Here is a 20,868-nt window from a genome sequence, read left to right on the forward strand (position 1 = left end):
ATATATATATGTGTGTGTATATGTGTATATGTATAGTACCGTAGTATATATAGTTAAAATAGCAATAAGTATTCAGAAGTAGTTTTATGGCAAAAAGTACAGAAGCAGGAAAACAATAGTGTTATTGCTGAATCAGCATTTACACAATAAAAGATTTTTATTATTGGACTGGCTGCAGTATAAGAGCATATCTTGTATTGACTTGTAAAACTTTCTCAGTTTTATTTCTCCTGGAGATTCTGGAGAAAACTAGCATTCTGTACATGTGAGTATACTGTAACCTGACGGTAGACAGAAGCAGGTTCTGTAGCAGATGGAAGTCCAGTAAAGCTTGAAATAATGTGAGCATTCAATGTGCTGTTTATGCACTTCCATTCAGAACTTCAGGATTATCTTTCAGGTTTTCTCTCCATGGAGAAGTGGTCCTCGTTCAGTTTGTCCCCACTAACAACATCAAGGTGTCATGTGACTCCCTCTCTCTGGGGTGCTGATGCTGCCACCGTCAGTCAGATGGGCGCTGGGAGCATCAGAGCGGGACGCCATCTGACAGGTCTGAGTGGTTCGAGCCATAGCTGCTGATGTAGCTGAGCTCAGTTCGTATGGTTTCTGTCGGCTCCTTAATCACCTGAAAAAGACATTTCACTGATAATTATGTTCTAAACAACATGAAAAGCCTCAACACAGAAGTCATAAAGTACAGAGAGGTTCTGCTAGGTAGGAACTAGTAGAACATTTGGAGACAAAGATTTAATTTTCTGCATATTGAAAGAAAACGTTCAAGTTCATCAGGTGCCTTTCTTAATGTAGGAGAATAGTAAATAAATAAATAAATAAAGCTTTCATTGCAAACTCATCTCGTAGCCCTTTATTTTTAAAGCATGAAAACTTTATTAATCTGTTCGGCTTTACTCACTTCATCGAACTTTCTCTCACTGTACACTTCATTCCTGTCAATAAATGTGAGCATGATCCAGTCACAGATAATCGTGCACTGGAGGGGAAGAAATGAAATTAAAACATGAACAGTTAGTTGTGTTAGAGGATGATTTTTAAAGAGCTGTAATAAAAAGTGTAAGTAGTTATTACTTACAATCCCCACAGAGGTCATAGCGGTCACCAGGCTGATGATGGTTGGAACGGTACTAAATTTTCCAGCCTGCACAGAAATGACGTGCAGTAAGTGATAAATCCACATAGCAAATAAACAATGAACAGTATTTTTAAAAGCACTACCTGTCCATGAACTATGACATCTAGACGGATGCCATAAGCTTTGATGAGTGTCCGAGACTCTACACCGTCGTTACTGTAATATTTGGCAAACCTGGGAAATATTTGGAAAACACACGGTTAATTATACAATCCATCCTTTGATGAAGTAAAGAGTGTGGTGCTGACCTGTAGTAGTATCCAGTGTTACCCAGATCCTTTCGGAGGTCAAGACGCCGGAATGAATATGTTGGTTTGCAATGTGAAGGATCCAGATCCAGGTTACAATCCCAGTTGATGAAAACTCCAATCACTCCTCCCTGAGTGCAAATAGAATTAAAATAATAAAAATAATAGGCCAGTGACATTGTGTGTGTGGAGCTGGACTCAGTGACGGTGGTGTCAGACAGGAGGATGATGTAATGTCACCCATCCTCCATGTTGTGTTGGAGGATGGGTGACGTCCCATAAACACAGGAGCACATTTAGTGCAAGACTGAGACCGTCAAAACCACAGAGTGCCACAGGAAGTCATTTCTGCCTGTGGCCATCCAACTATACGACTCCTCCCTCTGAGCGTCAGAGACTCTGTTACACTGAGTTATACCTCGTCAGCAGTGGTGTAGTCTATGTGATACGCAGGCATATGGAGTACATCCACTAGAAAAGTGTAAGAATTTCAGTATCCCCACTTTAAAGTGCCCAGTGATACTTGACATATCATTAGGAACGTGTCATTGATACGATAAATGGCAGTTAAACGCTTCCATAACAATCTGTCTGTATGCAGCACTTGTCTATTACATTTGCTTATCCAGTGACTTATTGTACTTATTAATACTTAATACTTGAACATGTTTTGCTTTGATACTATTTTATAAAGTTTATAACATGTTTTTAATACAAAGCCAACTGTTGAACAAAGTTTGTTGTACATTTATTCAAATATAAGCATCAGAGAACTTTGAAAATGTTCAATATGCTTAAAAATCAAAATAAATTAACAATTACATTGTACTAACCAGTGTACTTTGGTTTCTAAGCACAGTACGCACTACAAAAATGTAGACTACACCACTGCTTGTCAGCAATATATTCACATATTCATAACTGCACTCTTCACATACTTGAATGTATAGAACGCACATATTGTTTATATTAAATTTTTATTTGTATTTGTTATTTTTCATCTTTTTAATCTTCTTTAATATTTCTATTTTCGCTCAAGTGTTGATATACACTTTGAAATTCTTGTATGTTTACATGTTTGTACCCTTGCATGGAGAGTAAAGTCAGTTTCCCCCTGGGATTAATAAATTCTGATTCTGATTCTGATCATAAAAATGTTGACTTTGTTAATCCCCAATAGGAATATTAATTCTGGAGGGTTAAGGGCCTTGCTCAGGGGCCCACAGTGGGAGGCAGATATGGGTTCTTCACAGTTACGACCTAAATGTATGTGCCGGTCTGGGTCTGTGCAGTAAGGCATTTATTATTTCATTCTTCAGTCCGAGTGTTTTAAGATATAAAAATGACAGCACAATACTGTTTTTATGATATTTTATAATGCATTTTGCTCTTTTTAAAATTGCCTTGATTGATAAAATAAAAATCTGTAAAAGTCTAAATCTGCAAATTAAATCAAAACTTTTTTTTTTTTTGCATGGAGGAGGATAAATAACTAATAAAAAGGATTTTTATTGACTAGGAGTAATATGTACTTTGCTTTTTATGTATGTTGTATTCGCCACAAAAACAGTGAAAGTAAAACAGGACAATCTTTTTGAGGACACAGTAACCTGCAAATATTTTATTGTGACAACAGGAAGTGTCTGTGTTTTACCTCCAAAAAACTAAAATCACCTCTGGACCAGTTGAAGTTAATCAGTCGGTCAACCCATCCTTCATATGTTCATTACAGTTTACAAGTCTACCTGTAACGTCTAAATGTTGTAAACTGAACTAAACCAGTTCTTTCTTATCAAACGACAATTCATCTCATCTTGAAAAAGATGAACACAACATTTTACCCCATGAATATAATATAATTCCAGGTTTCCAGATGCAATTTGCTCAAACGCTTGCTTTTTCTTTAACACTGTTTCTGCTCCTGATTTTCTTATCTCAGTTCTTATCTCTGTTTAAGAAGAATCACCAGTTTAAGAAGTCTTTTTGTGTCAGTGTTAACTGGAGCTTGATTTGCTGCACTGCCTCCAGACCAAAGCTTGTCTGAGTCCTCCTCCTCCTCCTCCACACCACCTTATGACAATTATTTATCCATGTAGATCTAGATTTTATTATACCTGGCCTGCTACAATTTAAAATAAAATGATTTGTAAATTTCTCCTAATCTGCATATATGTTAGAAGTTGGTCTTAGTCATGAAGAGTCTGAGACGTTCTGCGGTGACGGCTTCATACTCACAGTTCTGCAGAGCTCACTGAAATTCTCCCGTGCTTGATTTGCAATGTAACCCAGACGGAAGTTTGGGCAGTAGGGATCTGTCTCCCCGTGATAGTGACACTTTTTAAGGTATTTATGCTTCTTAGACCCTTTTGAAGAATATTTTGCATTCACCCTGCAAAAGAATAAAACATGGTTAACATCAATGTCAGTAACGCAAATGACCACGAGCACCGGCTTCTGTTAGATCATGCTTTACCTCAACACTTTAAATTTGGGGAAGTGGATGGAGTTCCTGATGTACACCGTGAAGTTGATGGCCTCTACTAATGGTGGTTCTCTGTTAAAGGCAATAAATAAGACTTTATCCAGGGAAGACACATCTGGACTTGAAGCAGGTCTGCTGAGATCAATCCTGTCTGGCAATTGCTTTGCTTCCTTGCAACTGGATACGTTTTTTCCTGCTTCCCTGAATGTTTCCAAGACCAAGTGATATTAATTTATGTCTGTTTACAAGATGAATGGCTTGTTTTTGCTATTAAACAAAATTGTGGTTAGAATAAAATCTCAGCAAACTTATGCTGTCATCCTGAACTACAAAGTATATCACTTAATTTTAACTAAACTGCTTCAGTTTTTTTTTTTTTTTAAATTTATTAAATCTATTTATTTTAAATTTTCTTTTTAAGTTGACTTTTCATCATGCATTACGAGGCCTTTGGTAAATTACTGGATGATCTATGGAAACCTGACTTCATTTTTACCCCTAACTGTTAAAGATAATGAACCTCCCGACTCACCGTACCACGGCGAAAGCTTCAATCGGACACCAGGTTTGGATCTCACACGTTTTGAAGGTGTGGTTGTAGTACTGAACACACCTGCCAGTCCTCCTGCCTGTAGTGAGGTGTTCAAATTAGAAAAAAGATTGTGACAATCAAGAAAATCTAAGAAAGATGATGTAAGAAGCCATTATCACACCATTTCCTTCTAAATCGGCCTCCCCTTGAACACAGTCAGAGTCTGTTGTACAGTTTGCATTGGCAACTTCAAAATGCTGAAAACAAGCAAAAGAAGATAAACGTTAAAGGAAGATGCACTTTTCTATACTGTTCGTTCAGTTGATCTCTCACCTCAGCACAGGTGCCTTGTTTCTGATTGTAAGTGAATTCTCTCCTTAGTAATGTACTGATCACATCAACACCCTGCACAGAAAAGGTCAACAATCCTCATTTCTATAAACTCTATAGTACATATTGTTTTCAGAGAGTTGATGCCCTGCAGATTGTGTTCTCAGCTCACCTCTGAGGGTCGAGCGTACTCCACAGTGTCCAGGATATCATCATCGTGAACAGCCGTGCCTTTCATGCAAGTGTAAACAGAGCTCTCTGGATGGGTTTCACTCTCCTGGTATGCTTTCTGACTTATGAAAACATACCTGATGACAGAGCAGACAGAAGCAAAATCATATTTTCTACCATGATGTGAGACATTATTGGAGGCATCATGTTGCCTGCGATCTGGTTACCCTGTAGCGCTGGAGTTAAAAAACAACAATAATACTGTACACCTGTCAAATTTTGAGAAAAAATTATAAAATCTGCACAAACTAAATTATCCATTCAAAATTTTTTATCACTATTTGATTATTACAAATAAAACTGAAGTTAATTTTTGTTCTAATTCAACCAATATGATTTTTACTTCATTGTTGCTTTAACCTAATGTACTATCTGGTAGCAACAAAAAGCAAACCTTTGTATTTTTTCTGTATTTGGTCATGCAAACAGACAAACGTGCTCGTTACTTACCAGGTGAAATAGGTGATCACAAGAAACTGAACAGCTCTGTAAATGACTCCAAGAGTTCTGTTCTTAACCACCATCATCTTAGGAGTCTCATACGAGTCCCAGAAACCCTCAAAGTACTCCCTCAGAAAGTCACGCAGCCCCATGATGACAGTATAAAATGCTTCACTCATTTCCAGAAATTGTCTTGTTTTGTTCCTAGTATGCTTCTACCTCCAGCGCTCTATATTGTTCCTCTTTGTGACCATTTGATACTGCTCTCTCCTCCAGCATCATTGCCATCAGTGAGTGAGAGGAGTGGGAAACAGGGTGGGGCTCAGGCACAGACTAAGAATGTTGTGGCGTCTATGATGGACTCATAAAAGCTTTGAATTAAGTGTTTACAATCTTGAGCAGAATGTTGGTGACCTTTGTTAATTTTAGAACTGAATCACATGTTTTATAGTGTTTCTAGATTTGCCTTTTTCATTTTGTTGCAAACTATAAGATATGTGCAATAAATAAATAATTTAATTAAAAAACTAAATAATGAAGCATGTTGCCTTTTAGACATTTTAAAATGCAGTGATAATTGACTTTCTAGTTCATCTGTGAAGGAAAAACTTTGTGTTTTTGTCAATCACTTTGAAAAAAAATGCACTAAACATAAATAGTAAGGAGAATATTACACAAGTCTAAAATTGAGAAATGAGCTCATAGTGGTTGTTATTCACAGAAACATGTCATATGCTTTGAAACGTATTTGTTCTTATAATTTCATAATTTCTATAATGCTGTTTTGCCAAAACTGTATTGGGTGCCAGTTCTTTGTAGCTGCATAAACATTAACAAATGACTATAGTAAGAATATTTGGAATAGCTTGGTCTTACAAGAATTTCATTTTTAACTTCAAAATTACTTAAAAATACAAGTAGATCCCACTGAGCAAGGAGACGTCTAAATGACGTCTTTTTTAAGTCGTTTTTGCACGTCTAATTTGGGTCCCTCCCAGGTGCAGACTGTTACGACAGACAACGTCTTTTTCCGACGTCCAATAGACGGTCAATATAGACGTATTTTCTACATCAAAATTTAACTAATTTTATTCACTTCAGATAACAATATAATTAGTAAGTGCTTCGTGTTGTCTTCATTGTATGTTCCCATGCAGTGTTTAACACATTCACCCTCAGATGGATGTTGGAATGACTGGGGTTCGAACCCACGACCTTCGGGTTTAAAGTCTGCTGCTCTGCTGCTGCACATCTCTGTGCGGTAAACAAAGTTAAAGAAACGGTATATTTGACCATCTATTGTGCAACAGGAAACCACGCACTACAGATACTAGGTTTACAATTAAATGTCACTAGAAACAGTTAGACTAAGTTTTACAAATAAATCACTCCTTAAATTTTTTCCTTTACCCACTAAACATTAGACGTCGAATGGATGTGCATATCACGTTTATATTGAGTCCGTCGGTCTAGACCAATTCTGGACGTCTCCACGACGTGCAAACAAGGTCCACTCTGGACGTCTAACCATGACCTCACTTGTACGTCGTTATAAAGTCGAATGTTTGAACGTCGGACTTGGAGGTCGTATAGACATCCAAGACAGGTGCAGGTGTGCCTTAATGAATCATAATTTTTATAACCATAAAATTTACAATCATAATTTATAATCATAAAAGAGTAACTGTGCACAGTTACTCTTTTATGATTATAAATTATGATTGTAAATTTTATGGTTATAAAAATTATGATTCATTAAGGCACACCTGCACCTGTCTTGGATGTCTATACGACCTCCAAGTCCGACGTTCAAACATTCGACTTTATAACGACGTACAAGTGAGGTCATGGTTAGACGTCCAGAGTGGACCTTGTTTGCACGTCTTGGAGACGTCCAGAATTGGTCTTGACCGACGGACTCAATATAAATTTGATCTGCACATCCACTCGACGTCTAATGTTTAGTGGGATGTTACTTAGCACATTTCTGTAACAAAAGGAAAAACAAAATACATGCAGGACCCAGGTTGTTTCTGGTGCAATATTTTTTTTCCACACAAACTAAACATTTACACTCTATTAACACATACTGTTACACAAGGGCATTCTATTTTCATAAATTCCGAGCTTAGTTCTTGATAAATATCCCACACACTGATGCAAATTCACAAAGAAGAAAGCAAATTCCCTTTCTTTTAATTTTTTTCAACTTTATAACAAATGAGAACAGTGTAATAAGCAAATTAACAAAACAATGCTATCAGTGTTTCAATAGTTTATGAAGACCTGATGATATGTATTGACATGTATCATTTATTTATGCAATGATTAATAGCCTTTATGTTTGTCATTTTGTTTTCTCTTATTTGTATAATTACAAAAACTAAGAAAACTCTAAAAAAAAAAAGAAAAAAGAGAGAGAAAGGGAATTGTGTACAGGCGGACAAACAGTCAGTCCCGGGGTCCTGATTTCTGCTCCATCTCTCTTGCGCATGTCTAACAACACGTGCAGCTTTGGTGGCTGTTTTCAGTTTGTAGCGGAACAGTTTTTCGACACTTTCTTAAAATTGTGCGGAGAGTCATAAGTCAGTTTTAAATGGGGGGACTTCCGAAGAAAAAGGTAAAAGTTGACGAGCTGTTTATGTCGGACTGAAACACTGAACAATGACCGCTGTCTGAATAGTAACCGACAGTTAGCTAGATGCTAACGTTTGCTATTTAACACGCGCTCTCTGGATGCAGATACGAGTTTAAAGTATTTTTGTGACCTTGAGTACGAAAAGTATGGGTGTATGAGTTTAACATGAAGGTGTGTGTCTTGCTTTTAAGTTTGAGAGGGGCTCTGCCACCAACTACATAACCAGAAACAGAGCACGCAAGAAGTTAATGCTGAGCCTCCCTGACTTCAGGTAACGTTCTCTCTCTTTTTGCCCTATTTGTAAAATACATGTTTCTACAGCTTTTTTTTTAACTTCTCTGGTTTCAGCTCAATCATGCCCCACATGATGGGTACCATTGTAATACTTATACAACTTATTTGCTGTTTAAATGATGTTTTTGTGGTTTTCTGTTGTTCTGTATTTATGTTAGTTCTCTTTCACATTTTCATATCTGGTGTAAAGCACATTGTGTTACACTGGTTGTATAACTGGTGCTCTATGCTCGTTTGATTGTAGCTCGTTGCAGGTAGTTGTCGCATATAGATTTGAGCCCTATCTATGATCACCTTCTTAGGACATTAATATTTGATAACTACCGGTACTAAATTGTTAATATTGTAAAAAAAAAAAAAAAACTAAAATATTTATAGATTGTCTCTACATTAAAAAGTGTACTAGGAAAAATCCAGTTTAAAATAACGTTACAGTTCTTTTGTTGTTACGATGGCTAGATCAGGTATGTTTGAACATATGCACAACACTGGTCATCTGAAATAGATTTGTAAGACATGCATGTATTTTCATTTACCGTAGTAAATTATTTGGAAACATTTTGAAGATTGATAAGCAAGCAGATGAGGCTCACCCGGAGAATAGCTTACACAGTGTATATAGTACATCAAAGTCAAAGTTTCTTTAATTGTCATACATGTGGTGGAACAAAATTGTGTACACAGGTTCCCAGTTACATCCAACAAAAGTACAAGATATAAAAGAAAGACAGTAATCACATCTAAAATATGAACTAAGAAAAATGTTAAACTAAAATTACGCTAAGGACTGGTAGTGCAAAAACAATACGCCAACATGTATCATTGTAACATGTAACATGTATCCTTACTATGGTGGCTTATTATCTGATGTTATACAAAATAATTAATTATTAGGAATGATTAAAGTATGTATGTAACTGGTATCTGTGCTGCTGATTATCCTTGATGCTGATCTGTTCATTCATACCCATTTACTCACTACAGACTCATGTTCAGGCTGCTGTTTAATATACCGTATTATTTTACATTATTAGTGTTTGGCGTATATCTTATATCTTTTAGCGTATTGTTTGGCGTTGATTTAGTCTATATCTTAAATCCTTATATACTGCTTCTTTTTATACTTTATATTTTTGCTATTTTTGGGTGTAACTGGGACCTTGACTACACAAATTCATTCCACCTCATGTACCACATGTGATGCGAATGACAATAAAGGCACTTGAACTTAATGTGACTGATTTATGGTGTCTTGATGGGTCACTTTGTTTCGTGTGACTGAAATATTTCCTGGGCTATCAGGATTTACTCAGATAATTGTGTTCATGAAATGCTGGGAATCTTGTGCCTGGGTTTTGTACTGGTGTGTCCTTCTATAAAAAAATGATGTCTCTTGCTTCCTGAACCCAACTTTTTACATTTTTTGTGTAAGTGCTCTCCACTTCTGATGACTAACATAAGCTCTATGACCTCATCTCTCACTACAGTGTAGGGTTATTTAAATTTAATTTGTCAACTAACATTTGTTATTGTGTATGACTTCATTACTTATTTTGTTAAACTATCTGCTGCTGCTTTCAACTATGTGACTATGTTGTACATTATTTGTGTTTGATATTCTATATTTCCATCCCTAACTGGCTAGATTTTGACTGGAAGCTTCCACATTGAAGATAAATCTTTCTTTATTACTTTTTGATATTTAGGCGGCTGTGCATCCTTAAAGGTATTTATCCTCATGAACCAAAACATAAGAAGAAGGTGAACAAGGGCTCCACAGCCCCAAGGACCTTCTACCTGCTCAAAGACATTCGCTTTCTGCTACATGAGCCAATCGTCAACAAGTTCAGAGCGTATAAGGTATGCGACACCAATTTTTTTATCATGCCTAAATTTACTTATCGTTCATTCTTGTTGTCTCAGGTATAGTTATGTTTTGTCACTTCAATTTATTTATTTATTTTTTTTTACACAGTTTAATTCACAAGTTTGCAATTTTCAATTCAGTTTATTTAGTTCAGTGTATTTATATTGTGCCAAGTCCCAACAGAAGTTGTCTTGGGGCACTGTGCAACATATTCACATACACATACAACGTCTTTATTTAGATTTTGTTCAGTACAATTTTTCAAACTTATTTTTTTCTTCCAAAAATGCGTCTTCCCACAGATATTTGTACGTAAACTAAGGAAAGCATATGGAAAAACAGAGTGGTCTGCTGTGGAAAGACTTAAAAGCAACAAGCCAACATATAAATTGGACCACATTGTCAAAGAAAGGTGAGGCTATTTTACTTTTCACTTGGCGTGAAAGTAGAGCTGAGCATGTAGAATGTTTACACTTTGTGCCCAGTCAATTGAAGTCTGATCGGATTGATATGAGCTAATGGACAACTACCAACACTAGAAAATGCTTTTAACTAGAACAATATCATATCGGTCATTTTTAGAAGTAGGGCATTAAAAATATATTTTATATCGTACTGAACTGGTTCAAGATCAAAACACTGCCACACAGCATGAGCATCAAGTGCAACAGTAGAAAGTGGTTGTGCTGCCTCTGACCATACGGATTGTTTTTGTGATTACCTATTTTAAACACGGATGTGTCTTGAAAGCAGTAAACCAGCTATGTGGCTGATAGACTACAGTACACCCGAAGGGTTTTAATTATATCAAACGACAAATTGTTGTAATACTTTTATTCGTTGTACATTTTAGCAAAAGTACAATGCAGATACCAGGTTTTGTTCAACAGATGGCAGAGTTGTAACATTTTTCTGGGATACAACCTGAACTTCTTTACCATTAGTTTGAAATGTTGTATGAATACCCATTTCTTTAACTTGATTTCCTACTTCAAGAACATCCACTGTCTGAAGCACTGCTTGACATTTCAATCATTTTAGGGTTGGCATATGTCTTGACCCCAGTGAGATGGCTTTTATTTTGCCCTGTCATGCTTTAAAAGCTTCTATAAAATGAAAAAAGATTTGTAGAAGCTGAAATGGAAACTTATGAAAGTTTTTTTTTTTTTTTTTTTACCTGGCACTGTATTTTTTAGGTTATTGTTTATTGTATAGGCCAGAAAAATTGCTCTAGATATTCATAGTGTTGTCAGTTACTGGATTATGCAAGTGGTTTTTAATAAAAATGAAAAAAGAGTTCCTATTTGGATGGACATTGTATGAAAATGTTTTTCTGGCTTTTAACGTTTCCTTTTTGTGGCAGGTACCCCACCTTCATTGATGCCCTTCGAGACATTGATGATGCTCTCTGCATGTGCTTCCTCTTCTCCACATTCGCCAGAACAGGAAAATGTCATGTGCAAACAATTCAGCTGTGCAGACGTCTTACTGTAGAGTGGATGAACTATGTGATTGCATCTCGTGCTCTTCGAAAAGTGAGTTTCATACTGCTCAGCAGATGAAAAAAGTGTTTGTCAGAAGGATAAAGTATAACTTTGTGTTTATTGGTCATCATTTTATAATATGCTAAACACTTTGCCTGTTTCTGACAGGTTTTCCTCTCGATCAAGGGAATTTATTATCAAGCAGAGGTGATGGGACAGCTCATTACATGGCTGGTGCCATATCAGTTCTCCCATGATGTAAGTGTAGATTGATGGTGGCAGTCAGTGGGGATTATGCTGTAATGCAGGTATATTGTGGGATTACACTGAATGTTGGTGCAGTCATTTAACAATCTAAATCAACATTAATTAACAGTTCTGCTCTCATAATAAACTACAAGCAGTACTGCAGTTGCCCTAAGCTGTTTCATGCTCTAATTGTGTTTATTTACTAAATAATATTTAAATTAAGCTATTTTCTAATCACCTTGACCTTTAAGAAAAATCAATATTAGGTCTCTTTGTTCACCTAATTACTTCTTAAAAACTTTGGGGTTTTTTTTGTTGGTATTTTTGATATTGCATTTACAAACCTTATCAATAAAAAGCCCACCTGAGCAGACAATGGGTGATAAGTGGGGTACACCCTGGATGGTCTGCCTGTCCGTCACAGATGCATCACAAACAGTTATACACACACTAAAACTCGAGATAGGTTGAGAATTTCAAGTTAACCTAACATGCATGTTTTTGAACTTTGAGGTAATCATTATCTGTGCACCCACACATGCACAGGTAAAACTTCTAGACGCTACACTTATTACCAACTAAAGGTGCTTCTTTACCACCTGCTTAAATAATAAGGCTGTCTGGATAAAATATAGATTTTCTGTTTGAAGGAAATTTTATAAAGCCATTTTAATGTTTCCAATTTTACTTCTTAAACATTTTATAACTAAAGTTTTATTTTTCAGCACCCGACTGATGTTGACTACAGAGTCATGGCAACTTTCACAGAGTTGTACACAACCCTCTTTGGGTTTGTCAACTTCAAACTTTACCATTCTCTCAACTTGGTCTATCCTCCAAAGGTATCTGAAGAACTTAAGTTTTATTTTTCTGTGCTTACATTAGACATTTCTGTAAATATATAGTTTCCTTCCAGTATTTATACTGTAAATATTGTTGTTTTTCTTCTTCCAGCTGGATAGTACAGCAGACATTGAGCTCAAAGAGGAGGATGAAGATGATTATGCCATGAGTTCAGAGAGCTACTTGGAGGTAACTTGATCATCTTTGAACAGTCTGAAAGAAATGTTCAGGGTTTTACACAAAACTGATGTTAACATCTGCATTAGTGTGTAACGTGTATTGAGGACTGTTTGTTGCTGTGCCACAAATTTTTGGGAATTTTAAGAAAACATTTTGACGCACTGCAAAGACACTTTGAAGAGTTAACTGAGATTGATATTATGTATTGCTCCTGTGTGTACTTTACCGTACAGGCAGGTGCAGTAGTTTGTGCAGTATTCAATTAAATCAAAGTAAATAAAGTGGTGTTTGTGTAAGATCTTCATGTCAGAGCTCTGGCTCCAAGTGTGCTTTATAGTGTTTAGAATCAAAAATCAGCATTTCAAATCAAGTTATCACATGTGTAGTTTCTAATTATATATTTTTTAAATATATTTTTAACTTAATGACAACCAATTTAAAATTTTCAACAGTTTGGTCATCTTGCTGAATATCCCATCAGTGATATAACAGACCCCCCCCCCCCCCCCAAAAAAAAAAAAAATCAGCAGAGCTAACAACGCATAATAGACAGATATGAACTCAGCACACATGGGTACTTTTTACATCTTACTCACCCATTTCCCTTGTTTGCATTTGTTACTACTGTGCGGATGGAAAATGTTTATTATGCTCTCAGTAATAAAACATTATTACCTCAAACAGTTTGTTTAAAAGTACAGTATGTAAGTTTGTACAGTTTACTAATTTCCTGTTTATTCTCACTGTTGATAAAGTTTTTATGGCCCATCAGCTAGAAAATGTTCAGGTTTTGTTTTACATTCATTCAGCTCAGTGAATTATTTGGAATAATTTTAAATTTATTGAAATATAAATTAAAACTTTTACATTTGTTTGAAAATGATCATTTGCCCATTGTACTTAGCTAAACAGGCTGTTTGCCAGAAGTTAATTGTAATTTATGACAAAATTTCACTTCCGAAAGCTAATACTGAATTTTAACAACCAAAAAAAAAAAAAAAGTACAAAGCCTAAGAGAAAATTAAGATTATTTAATTCCCACTGTCATAAAAGTTAGGTGATAAATTGTCTGTCTGTGTTTGTCTGTTGGCAAAGTTTAATGAACCATCAGACAGTCGAGGCTTTTAGAAAGCTATTCTTGCATGTACATTTACAATCTAATAGTTTTTTAAATCTAAAAATCAACTGAGTACCGGTAATTCAAGATGGCTACCACAACTTATTACCCTTAGCACATTTAAAATAGCTACAGTCTGTTTTACCAACATTGAGATCTAGTTTGATGTGGTATTAGCTGAGAGTTATCCCGAACGCATACTCTGAGCATTCAAAGATAACAAGATCTTTGTTTAAAACTTTAACATGGAAGGAAGTGTGCGCTGCATTCTTTAAAGGAATGCTAATTTGATCAGTGACTTGATAAAACACATTTCTTTGTTACTGATCGTGTGTGCTCAGTAAAACTAAAATCTTTGTCACATTGACGCTTGTGAAGTGTATTGTTTTATTATTTACAAAACACTCATTTCTCACATTGTTTACTTTTATGTCTTAAAGTTTGTGCTATTTTAGAATCAGCTTTTACTGGCAAAATTTAAATAATACCTATTTTATAGCTTCAAAGTCTTCAGTGCAAATATCTGGGCACAGTTTTTGTTTTCATTGTTCCTGAAAGTTAAAATACTAATTTACAGTAATGACATTTAAATAAAGCATTTTTTAAATTTTTTTTCATGTTCATGCAGAAACTATCAGCTCTGAGCTCCAGTCTGGCACGTGTGGTTTCTACAGACGAGGAAGAGGAAGCTAAGCTCGATCAGTTTCCTACGGAAGGGGTGAGAAAAGTAACACAGTCATTCTGTTTTGATGATGTTGAAAGTAAATACTTGTCCCTGAAAATATTAAAACAACCGTTGATGAATAATTGGTCTGAGAGAAGTAGTAAAAGATCACTTTGAGAGACTTGAAACCTTTTGGAGATACTATCTGTGACTGGGGATTTGCAGTTTTATGTTCGGTTGCTAGGTGTTCTCATCTGAGATGCTTGTTTCACCCTACTGGTTTGAGGTTATGAAGAAAAGGGCTACTTTTCCCCACAGGGACTTTCCTTGAATCTGCAAAACCTTCATAGGAACTCTGACATCGTGCAATTCAACAACCCAGGTTTTGGGTTCTCACAAAGACTACTTTGTTGCTCATTGAACATTATAGGACAGTGGACGCAGCTAAAAGTTAAACAGTTACAGGTAACACTGAGTCAAAGGAACTTAATTAGTTTATAACATTTGTTATCCTTGAAAACAAAATAAATATATTATAATGGTTTATTTCATGATTTAAAGTTGTTTTTACATGATTTAGAAGTCTTGGGTTTGGGGTGTCAGTTTGGAACATTCAAATAAATATTGGACATTAAAATAAATATATTTTTTGTATTGAACTTTTTTTTATTTATTAAAACGAATACAAGCCCAAACAGAAATAATTACTTTTACATCCTGTGTCAGACATCCTGATTCAAATGCAAAGTAAGCATTGATTAACAAAACATAGGATATTGCTGTTTTGATGTTTCAGCTCACATCTACACTGATCTGGATGTTATAACAGATGTGCTTGCACCTCTGCAGCACACAAATGAGATTTTGGTGAGAAAAATGTTTTCCAAAGTGGAGATTTTGGAAAATTCTAGTTATGGTTTGTCTGTGTGGACATGAGGCACAGAGCTTTTCAGAAACAGTTATGTAGCAGCCTACCAGATACACACCCAGCACCACTTTGTGCCATAGAAACCCTAACAATAGAAACATTTTTGTAATTATTATTGTTTTATTTTTCAACATCTGTCTCACTCCTGTGGTGCAGTGGTAGGGCAGCTGACTTGGGACCAGAAAGTAACGGGCTCAGTTTCCCACCATGCCTATATTTTTTGGTGCCCTTGAGCAAGACTCATACTCTGCCTTCTGCTCCACTTGGGTGTATCTCAAGTGTGGTGGGTAAAAAAAAAAAAAAAACAGTTTTGGGAGAACTTTTAGTGTAGAGTGCTACAACTTTAGCCAAACTAAACGTATTGTCTCTGTATTTTGATGTATCGTAATGTGGATGTTCTCGGCCCCTAGTGGCATGGCAACAGTATGTCAGTGTTTTTATGACTGGTGTGGAGGGAGAAACATATTTACAGATAATAAAATGTACTTATTTGGAGTAATGTATACAGATCCTAACCGTCAGAAAATATTGGCGGTAATATTTTATTGTTAATTTAAATGTCATACTAAATATTTGTGGTTATGCAGTGTGTATAGCTTAAAAAGTAATACCTTATTTAAAAGGAATTCAGAAACCTGTCTGTTTTTTTGGAATAAATCAAACAAGCATACTGTAGAAATGTCATAAGCACTTTATTACATTGTATGTGAAAGTTATAAGATTTCTGTTTATCTGAGTACAGATGATAAACACGATGGTACATTTTCTTTCTTTTCAGGAAGACATAGAGAAGATGGAAGCTAGAGAGAAGGAACAGAAACAACTGGAAACCCAGATGAAGTTATTTGAGGGTCTAAAGTTCTTCCTCAACAGAGAAGTGCCCAGAGAGTCGCTGGCTTTTACCATCAGGTGAGGATGAGAACATTTGAGCTCATTTGTCTATTAAAATGTCCCGTATTACATCTGCTGGCGCTCTGCCTGAGTTTACCCTCTGGCAGTTTTCCTAGATATTTTGCAATGAAAATCTGATAAGGTACTTATCTTCCACACAATGTAACTGAACTGCTGCTGTCACGTAAACAAGCAGTTTACTTCCCGTTTACTTTTAGGTATTATCTGCAGCAGCGGTTTCCAGCCTTTTTCACACCACGGACCGGTTCTATGCAACATAATTTTTTCATGGACTGGTAGCAGGGGTGGAAGTTTGACAGGGGGTCACGTGCATACCAAAACACAATACAGTGCATCGTTTAATTATTAACTCTATAATTTCAATATACTTGGAAATTTATATTTTGTAATATCATTTATATTATTTGGTGGTTAAAGTAGTATATTCAGTAGCAGTTATCTCAGTGCGTGTGACTCGCCTGATGTGTTGAACCCATAATTTAAGCATGACTCTTGGTATTTTCTTTTAAATGTATCTGTTTTTGGGTGGTAGTTGTGGAGACTTCTGCTGTCTCATCATCAGGCCTTTACCGTTTTTCAAAAAAACCTCTTTAGCCTCGTAAGTTTATTCGTTTGCCTCAATTTGCTAAAGTTAATTTGAGAGTTTACCAGTTAAATGAAATGGAAAAAAAAACTGCAGCAGAGTCGAGCGAGCACTAAAATTGTCTGAACAGAAGTGATTGATTTTCAAAATAAAGTGCAGATTAACGGCAATGGAAACAATTTTTTTTAATTCTGTCTCGGTGGCCTGGTCACTGGTCTGCGTCCTAGCTGTTGGGGACCCTGATCTGCGGCAGCACCCCCCATTCTGCATGTTTGTTTGCCTGATCAGTTTTCAATAGGAAGAATAAAGGATTTTTGGAGAAGTTAATTCTACAAACCTTCTGAGTGTTATGTGGCAGTTCATCTCCTGATTGTATAAACGGCTGTGTGGTGCAGATGGTGTCCTCAGCTGAGAACGTGCTTTTTAAGTTCATGACAAATTCATTACTGATCGGTAATTAAGCTTTTCCCCATTCTGACTTCTGTTTCCAGATGTTTTGGTGGCCAGGTGTCCTGGGACAAGTCTGTTTGCATTGGGAGCACATATGACGTGACAGATGAGACTATCACACATCAGATTGTTGACAGACCCAATGTTGACAAACAGTACATAAACAGGTGAATAAAATTCATTCAGTCTTTATTTATGCAGGCTAGGCTCATTGAACCACGAGGACTCATTTACAAGAGGGACCTGTTCCAGACGACATATAAAGTACAGACAATAATAACAGTTGTTTTCATCATTTCTGATATTTTGTTCATGTTTCAAGCACCACTACTACATATTTTCTTATCAAATATCCTGAATACAGGAAGTCTGACGTGTTTCTGGTGAATTTCTTCATTGTTAACAATTTGACTTTTCGTAATCGTCTGCCTGTTCCTTCACAGTGACCATGTTTGTTTTATGGTTGACATACACTCACATCTTACTAACGTTTTATAAAAGAAACTGGAAAATTCCTCACCAATGGAAATATATCCTGATTATTTTATACTTGGTTATTTCAGTCTTTTTATTGTCGTTCCAGGTACTACATACAGCCCCAGTGGGTTTACGATTGTGTCAATGCCAAAATACTCTTGCCCGTGGAGGACTATTTCCTTGGAGTGACTCTGCCGCCTCACCTGTCTCCATTTGTGGAGGAGAAGGAAGGAGACTATGTGCCCCCAGAGAAGCTGAAGATAATGGCCCTACAGCGAGGAGAAAAACCTGGTGCGGCTTGGGCATTCTGTTTTCTTAGAATGAATTACAAAGTACTGTGCTTTGTAGTTTTAAAAGTGGCAATAATTGAATTATGTTTAGTTCTAGCTCCTAGATGACACCTGGGATGATTATTTTGGTAATTGTAGCAGCATTTCCACTGTAGAAACATTTTCCAGGAACTGGAGTCTCTTCAGGGGACTATTTTCCTCACACCCATTTTCACAGTGGAAACCAGGGTCTGACGAAATTAACAGCAACACATTTTACTTTAACACTTTAAATTTACATCCTGGTGTTGCTTTGTAGACTGAAGTTTGACGTCAAGGCTGTTCAAAACTCCAACATGCAGATTTAATATGTCTAATGTACCCAGAACCCTTAACCCTCAGATGAAATGCAAACGATCCCAAGCTGAAATTGTGAAGTACAATTCAAAACCTTTGGGCTTTTAGGTTCAGGGTCTTTTTCTTCTTTGTGTAAATGAACTGTTCTAAACGGCCAAAATCAATTAAACAATTAGATTTTTGTGTTAAATGCACTTATTTTTAAATGTTGGAATATTTCTGTTCCACCCAATTTTAAAAATGCCTAATATGATTAAAATATTTATTATTTTGTGTTTTGCAATATTTTCTATAATTGTTTTCCTCCTTGTTAAAACAAGAACTGGGACAAGATGATGATGAGGAGGAGGACGACGAGGAGGACGATGGTGATGAAGAGGAGGAGGACGAAGAGGAGGAGGACGAAGAAGAAGAAGCAGAAGAGAAGAACCTCAAAAAGATGGAAGAACAAAGGTCCCAGGGCAAGGTAAGAGATTTCTGGCCTTTGTTTTGGTGTCTGTCTTTGCTGTTAGCGTCTGTGACACAGCTCCTCTTTCCAGTCTTTGCAAGTTAAGGTGACGCCTGGAAAAGTGAAGGCAGAAAATCCATCACGGTTGAAGGAGGAGGAGAAGGCAGAAGAGAAACGTCTTGCCATCATGATGATGAAGAAAAGGGAAAAGTACCTGTATGACAAGATCATGTTTGGAAAGAAAAGAAAAGTCAGAGAGGTGCGTTTTTATTTACTTTTTGTGTCGATGTGAATTTTCATATAGATAAGATTTAGCTGTGTGAAAATGACTCATTCTTCCTTTTTTTTTTTTTTTAAGTCTTTGTGTACTTTACTGTCAATAAACCTTTATCTAAGAATGTCATAGTACTATTTAGCTGATGTTAATGAAACACAGATGCCTAAAGATGACGGTTGACTTCCCTGACCTTAAAAGTGTTTGTGTGGCTGGTGTTGACTCTTCATTAACTGCGATCAATCTCCTTACAGGCTAACAAGCTCGCTTCCAAAAGGAAAGCTCATGATGATGCTGAGAAAGCAAAGAAGAAGGCCAGAAAATAACTTTTCTCATGACGTTCCCCTCAAATGGACTTTATGTATAAAATTTGATGTGTTTCAGGCTGATGTGAGAGAAAATGTCTCTGCATCGGAGAGCTTTGAGCTCCACATGAATGTCATACAGAAACACAAGATGTTTTATGTGCTAGCTGTGTAATTATTACTGTTAAATCCCCTGTTCTACATTATTAAACATCTTTCACTTCATTTTATTACGTGCTTTAAATTGTTTTGCATTATGTTTTATATAAATTTGCACTTTCAAGAAAGTTTTTGCTACTTTTTGTGCTAGCAGCTCATTCAGGAAGAATTATGAGTCAGACAAGTTATCAAGACTCTTCATGGGCTTCACTTCCAACCTTGGTTGAGGTTAATAGTAAGGATGTAAACTGTAGGTGTTGGTGACGAACAGAGCTTGACCTCTGGCCTCTGATGGTGCTGCTGATCTTGTGGGCTAAAGGCCAGCTCGGTCATTCTCCCTACTCAGTTTGGCATTCAGTGCCCCCTCCCACCCCTCTGTTTACACCCGGATCTGCATTCCGCACATTTCCACCCAGATCGGGTCTCGGCCTGGCACTTCGGGAGCCCAAAGGCGAAGACGCACCCATCCGGACAAAAGCAGCAGTGTTGTATGCAGCTTAGATCAAGTGAGCCTTCTAGGAATCTGGGTGTCAGTGTGAAGGGAGGGAGATGAAGTTCATGTGGATTAGCCTGGGTGGGGCGTCATTTGGGCCACACGTTGCTACATCCTGCAGCACAGAGCCTAATGGACTCCAGAGGAATGTGGATTTCATCACCACTTAAATTTTCTGCTGCGTTGCTTAAGAGAAAAATTCTAAACCTAATTACAAAAAAGAACAAGTCCTGATTTGTTCAGAGCAAAAACAAGAACTTTTGTTTAAATAAATATACAACATTACAGACCAGGGTTATTTGTTTAGCTAACGTGACTTAATCTGTTCAGATTTTTAAAGCCATTCTGTGTACATTCATCCTGCCACATCTATAGGTCCAGCTTGCTTAAAGAGCATTTCAGTCAAAAGACAGAGCAGTCTTCATCAGCTGGAACAATTAGAGCTTTTGTGCTGTGCATTTCT

At 36.5% G+C, this 20,868-nt stretch overlaps 2 protein-coding genes across 2 annotated transcripts; one reads left to right on the plus strand and one right to left on the minus strand.

Annotated features, from left to right (window-relative positions):
• Positions 1-485: 485 nt before the first annotated feature.
• On the minus strand, positions 486-5,676 carry p2rx2 (purinergic receptor P2X, ligand-gated ion channel, 2). Its single transcript, XM_037680441.1, has 12 exons — positions 5,424-5,676; positions 4,915-5,050; positions 4,746-4,817; positions 4,594-4,669; positions 4,413-4,509; positions 3,872-3,952; positions 3,634-3,787; positions 1,399-1,529; positions 1,234-1,324; positions 1,091-1,156; positions 914-991; positions 486-625 (listed from the first exon to the last, which is right to left on the minus strand). Exons 1-12 carry the CDS (start codon positions 5,591-5,593, stop codon positions 527-529), a joined length of 1,251 nt encoding a protein of 416 aa, XP_037536369.1. The 5' UTR covers positions 5,594-5,676; the 3' UTR covers positions 486-526.
• Positions 5,677-7,892: 2,216 nt separating this feature from the next.
• On the plus strand, positions 7,893-19,978 carry pes (pescadillo). The gene is made up of 15 exons (XM_037680442.1): positions 7,893-8,034; positions 8,244-8,323; positions 10,053-10,206; positions 10,516-10,625; positions 11,577-11,748; positions 11,866-11,955; positions 12,672-12,788; positions 12,901-12,978; positions 14,715-14,804; positions 16,457-16,587; positions 17,665-17,790; positions 18,207-18,391; positions 19,047-19,192; positions 19,266-19,433; positions 19,703-19,978. Exons 1-15 carry the CDS (start codon positions 8,011-8,013, stop codon positions 19,772-19,774), a joined length of 1,743 nt encoding a protein of 580 aa, XP_037536370.1. The 5' UTR covers positions 7,893-8,010; the 3' UTR covers positions 19,775-19,978.
• Positions 19,979-20,868: the final 890 nt, after the last annotated feature.

The sequence above is a fragment of the Nematolebias whitei genome, chromosome 8, assembly GCF_014905685.2.
Source record: "Nematolebias whitei isolate Nwh7 chromosome 8, NemWhi1, whole genome shotgun sequence".
In the NCBI taxonomy this organism is placed as follows: Eukaryota; Metazoa; Chordata; class Actinopteri; order Cyprinodontiformes; family Rivulidae; genus Nematolebias; species Nematolebias whitei.

Bases quoted from the DNA above. Each gene is read 5' to 3' on its own strand.
- p2rx2 (XM_037680441.1), bottom strand. From the start codon at position 5,593: ATGAGTGAAGCATTTTATACTGTCATCATGGGGCTGCGTGACTTTCTG. The intron at 1,325-1,398 runs GTCAGCACCACA...AATATTTCCCAG, and splicing joins AACACTGGATACTACTACAG to GTTTGCCAAATATTACAGTA. The intron at 992-1,090 runs GTAAGTAATAAC...CTTCCCCTCCAG, and splicing joins CTATGACCTCTGTGGGGATT to TGCACGATTATCTGTGACTG.
- pes (XM_037680442.1), top strand. From the start codon at position 8,011: ATGGGGGGACTTCCGAAGAAAAAG. The intron at 8,324-10,052 runs GTAACGTTCTCT...TTTGATATTTAG, and splicing joins CTGAGCCTCCCTGACTTCAG to GCGGCTGTGCATCCTTAAAG. The intron at 10,207-10,515 runs GTATGCGACACC...GTCTTCCCACAG, and splicing joins ACAAGTTCAGAGCGTATAAG to ATATTTGTACGTAAACTAAG.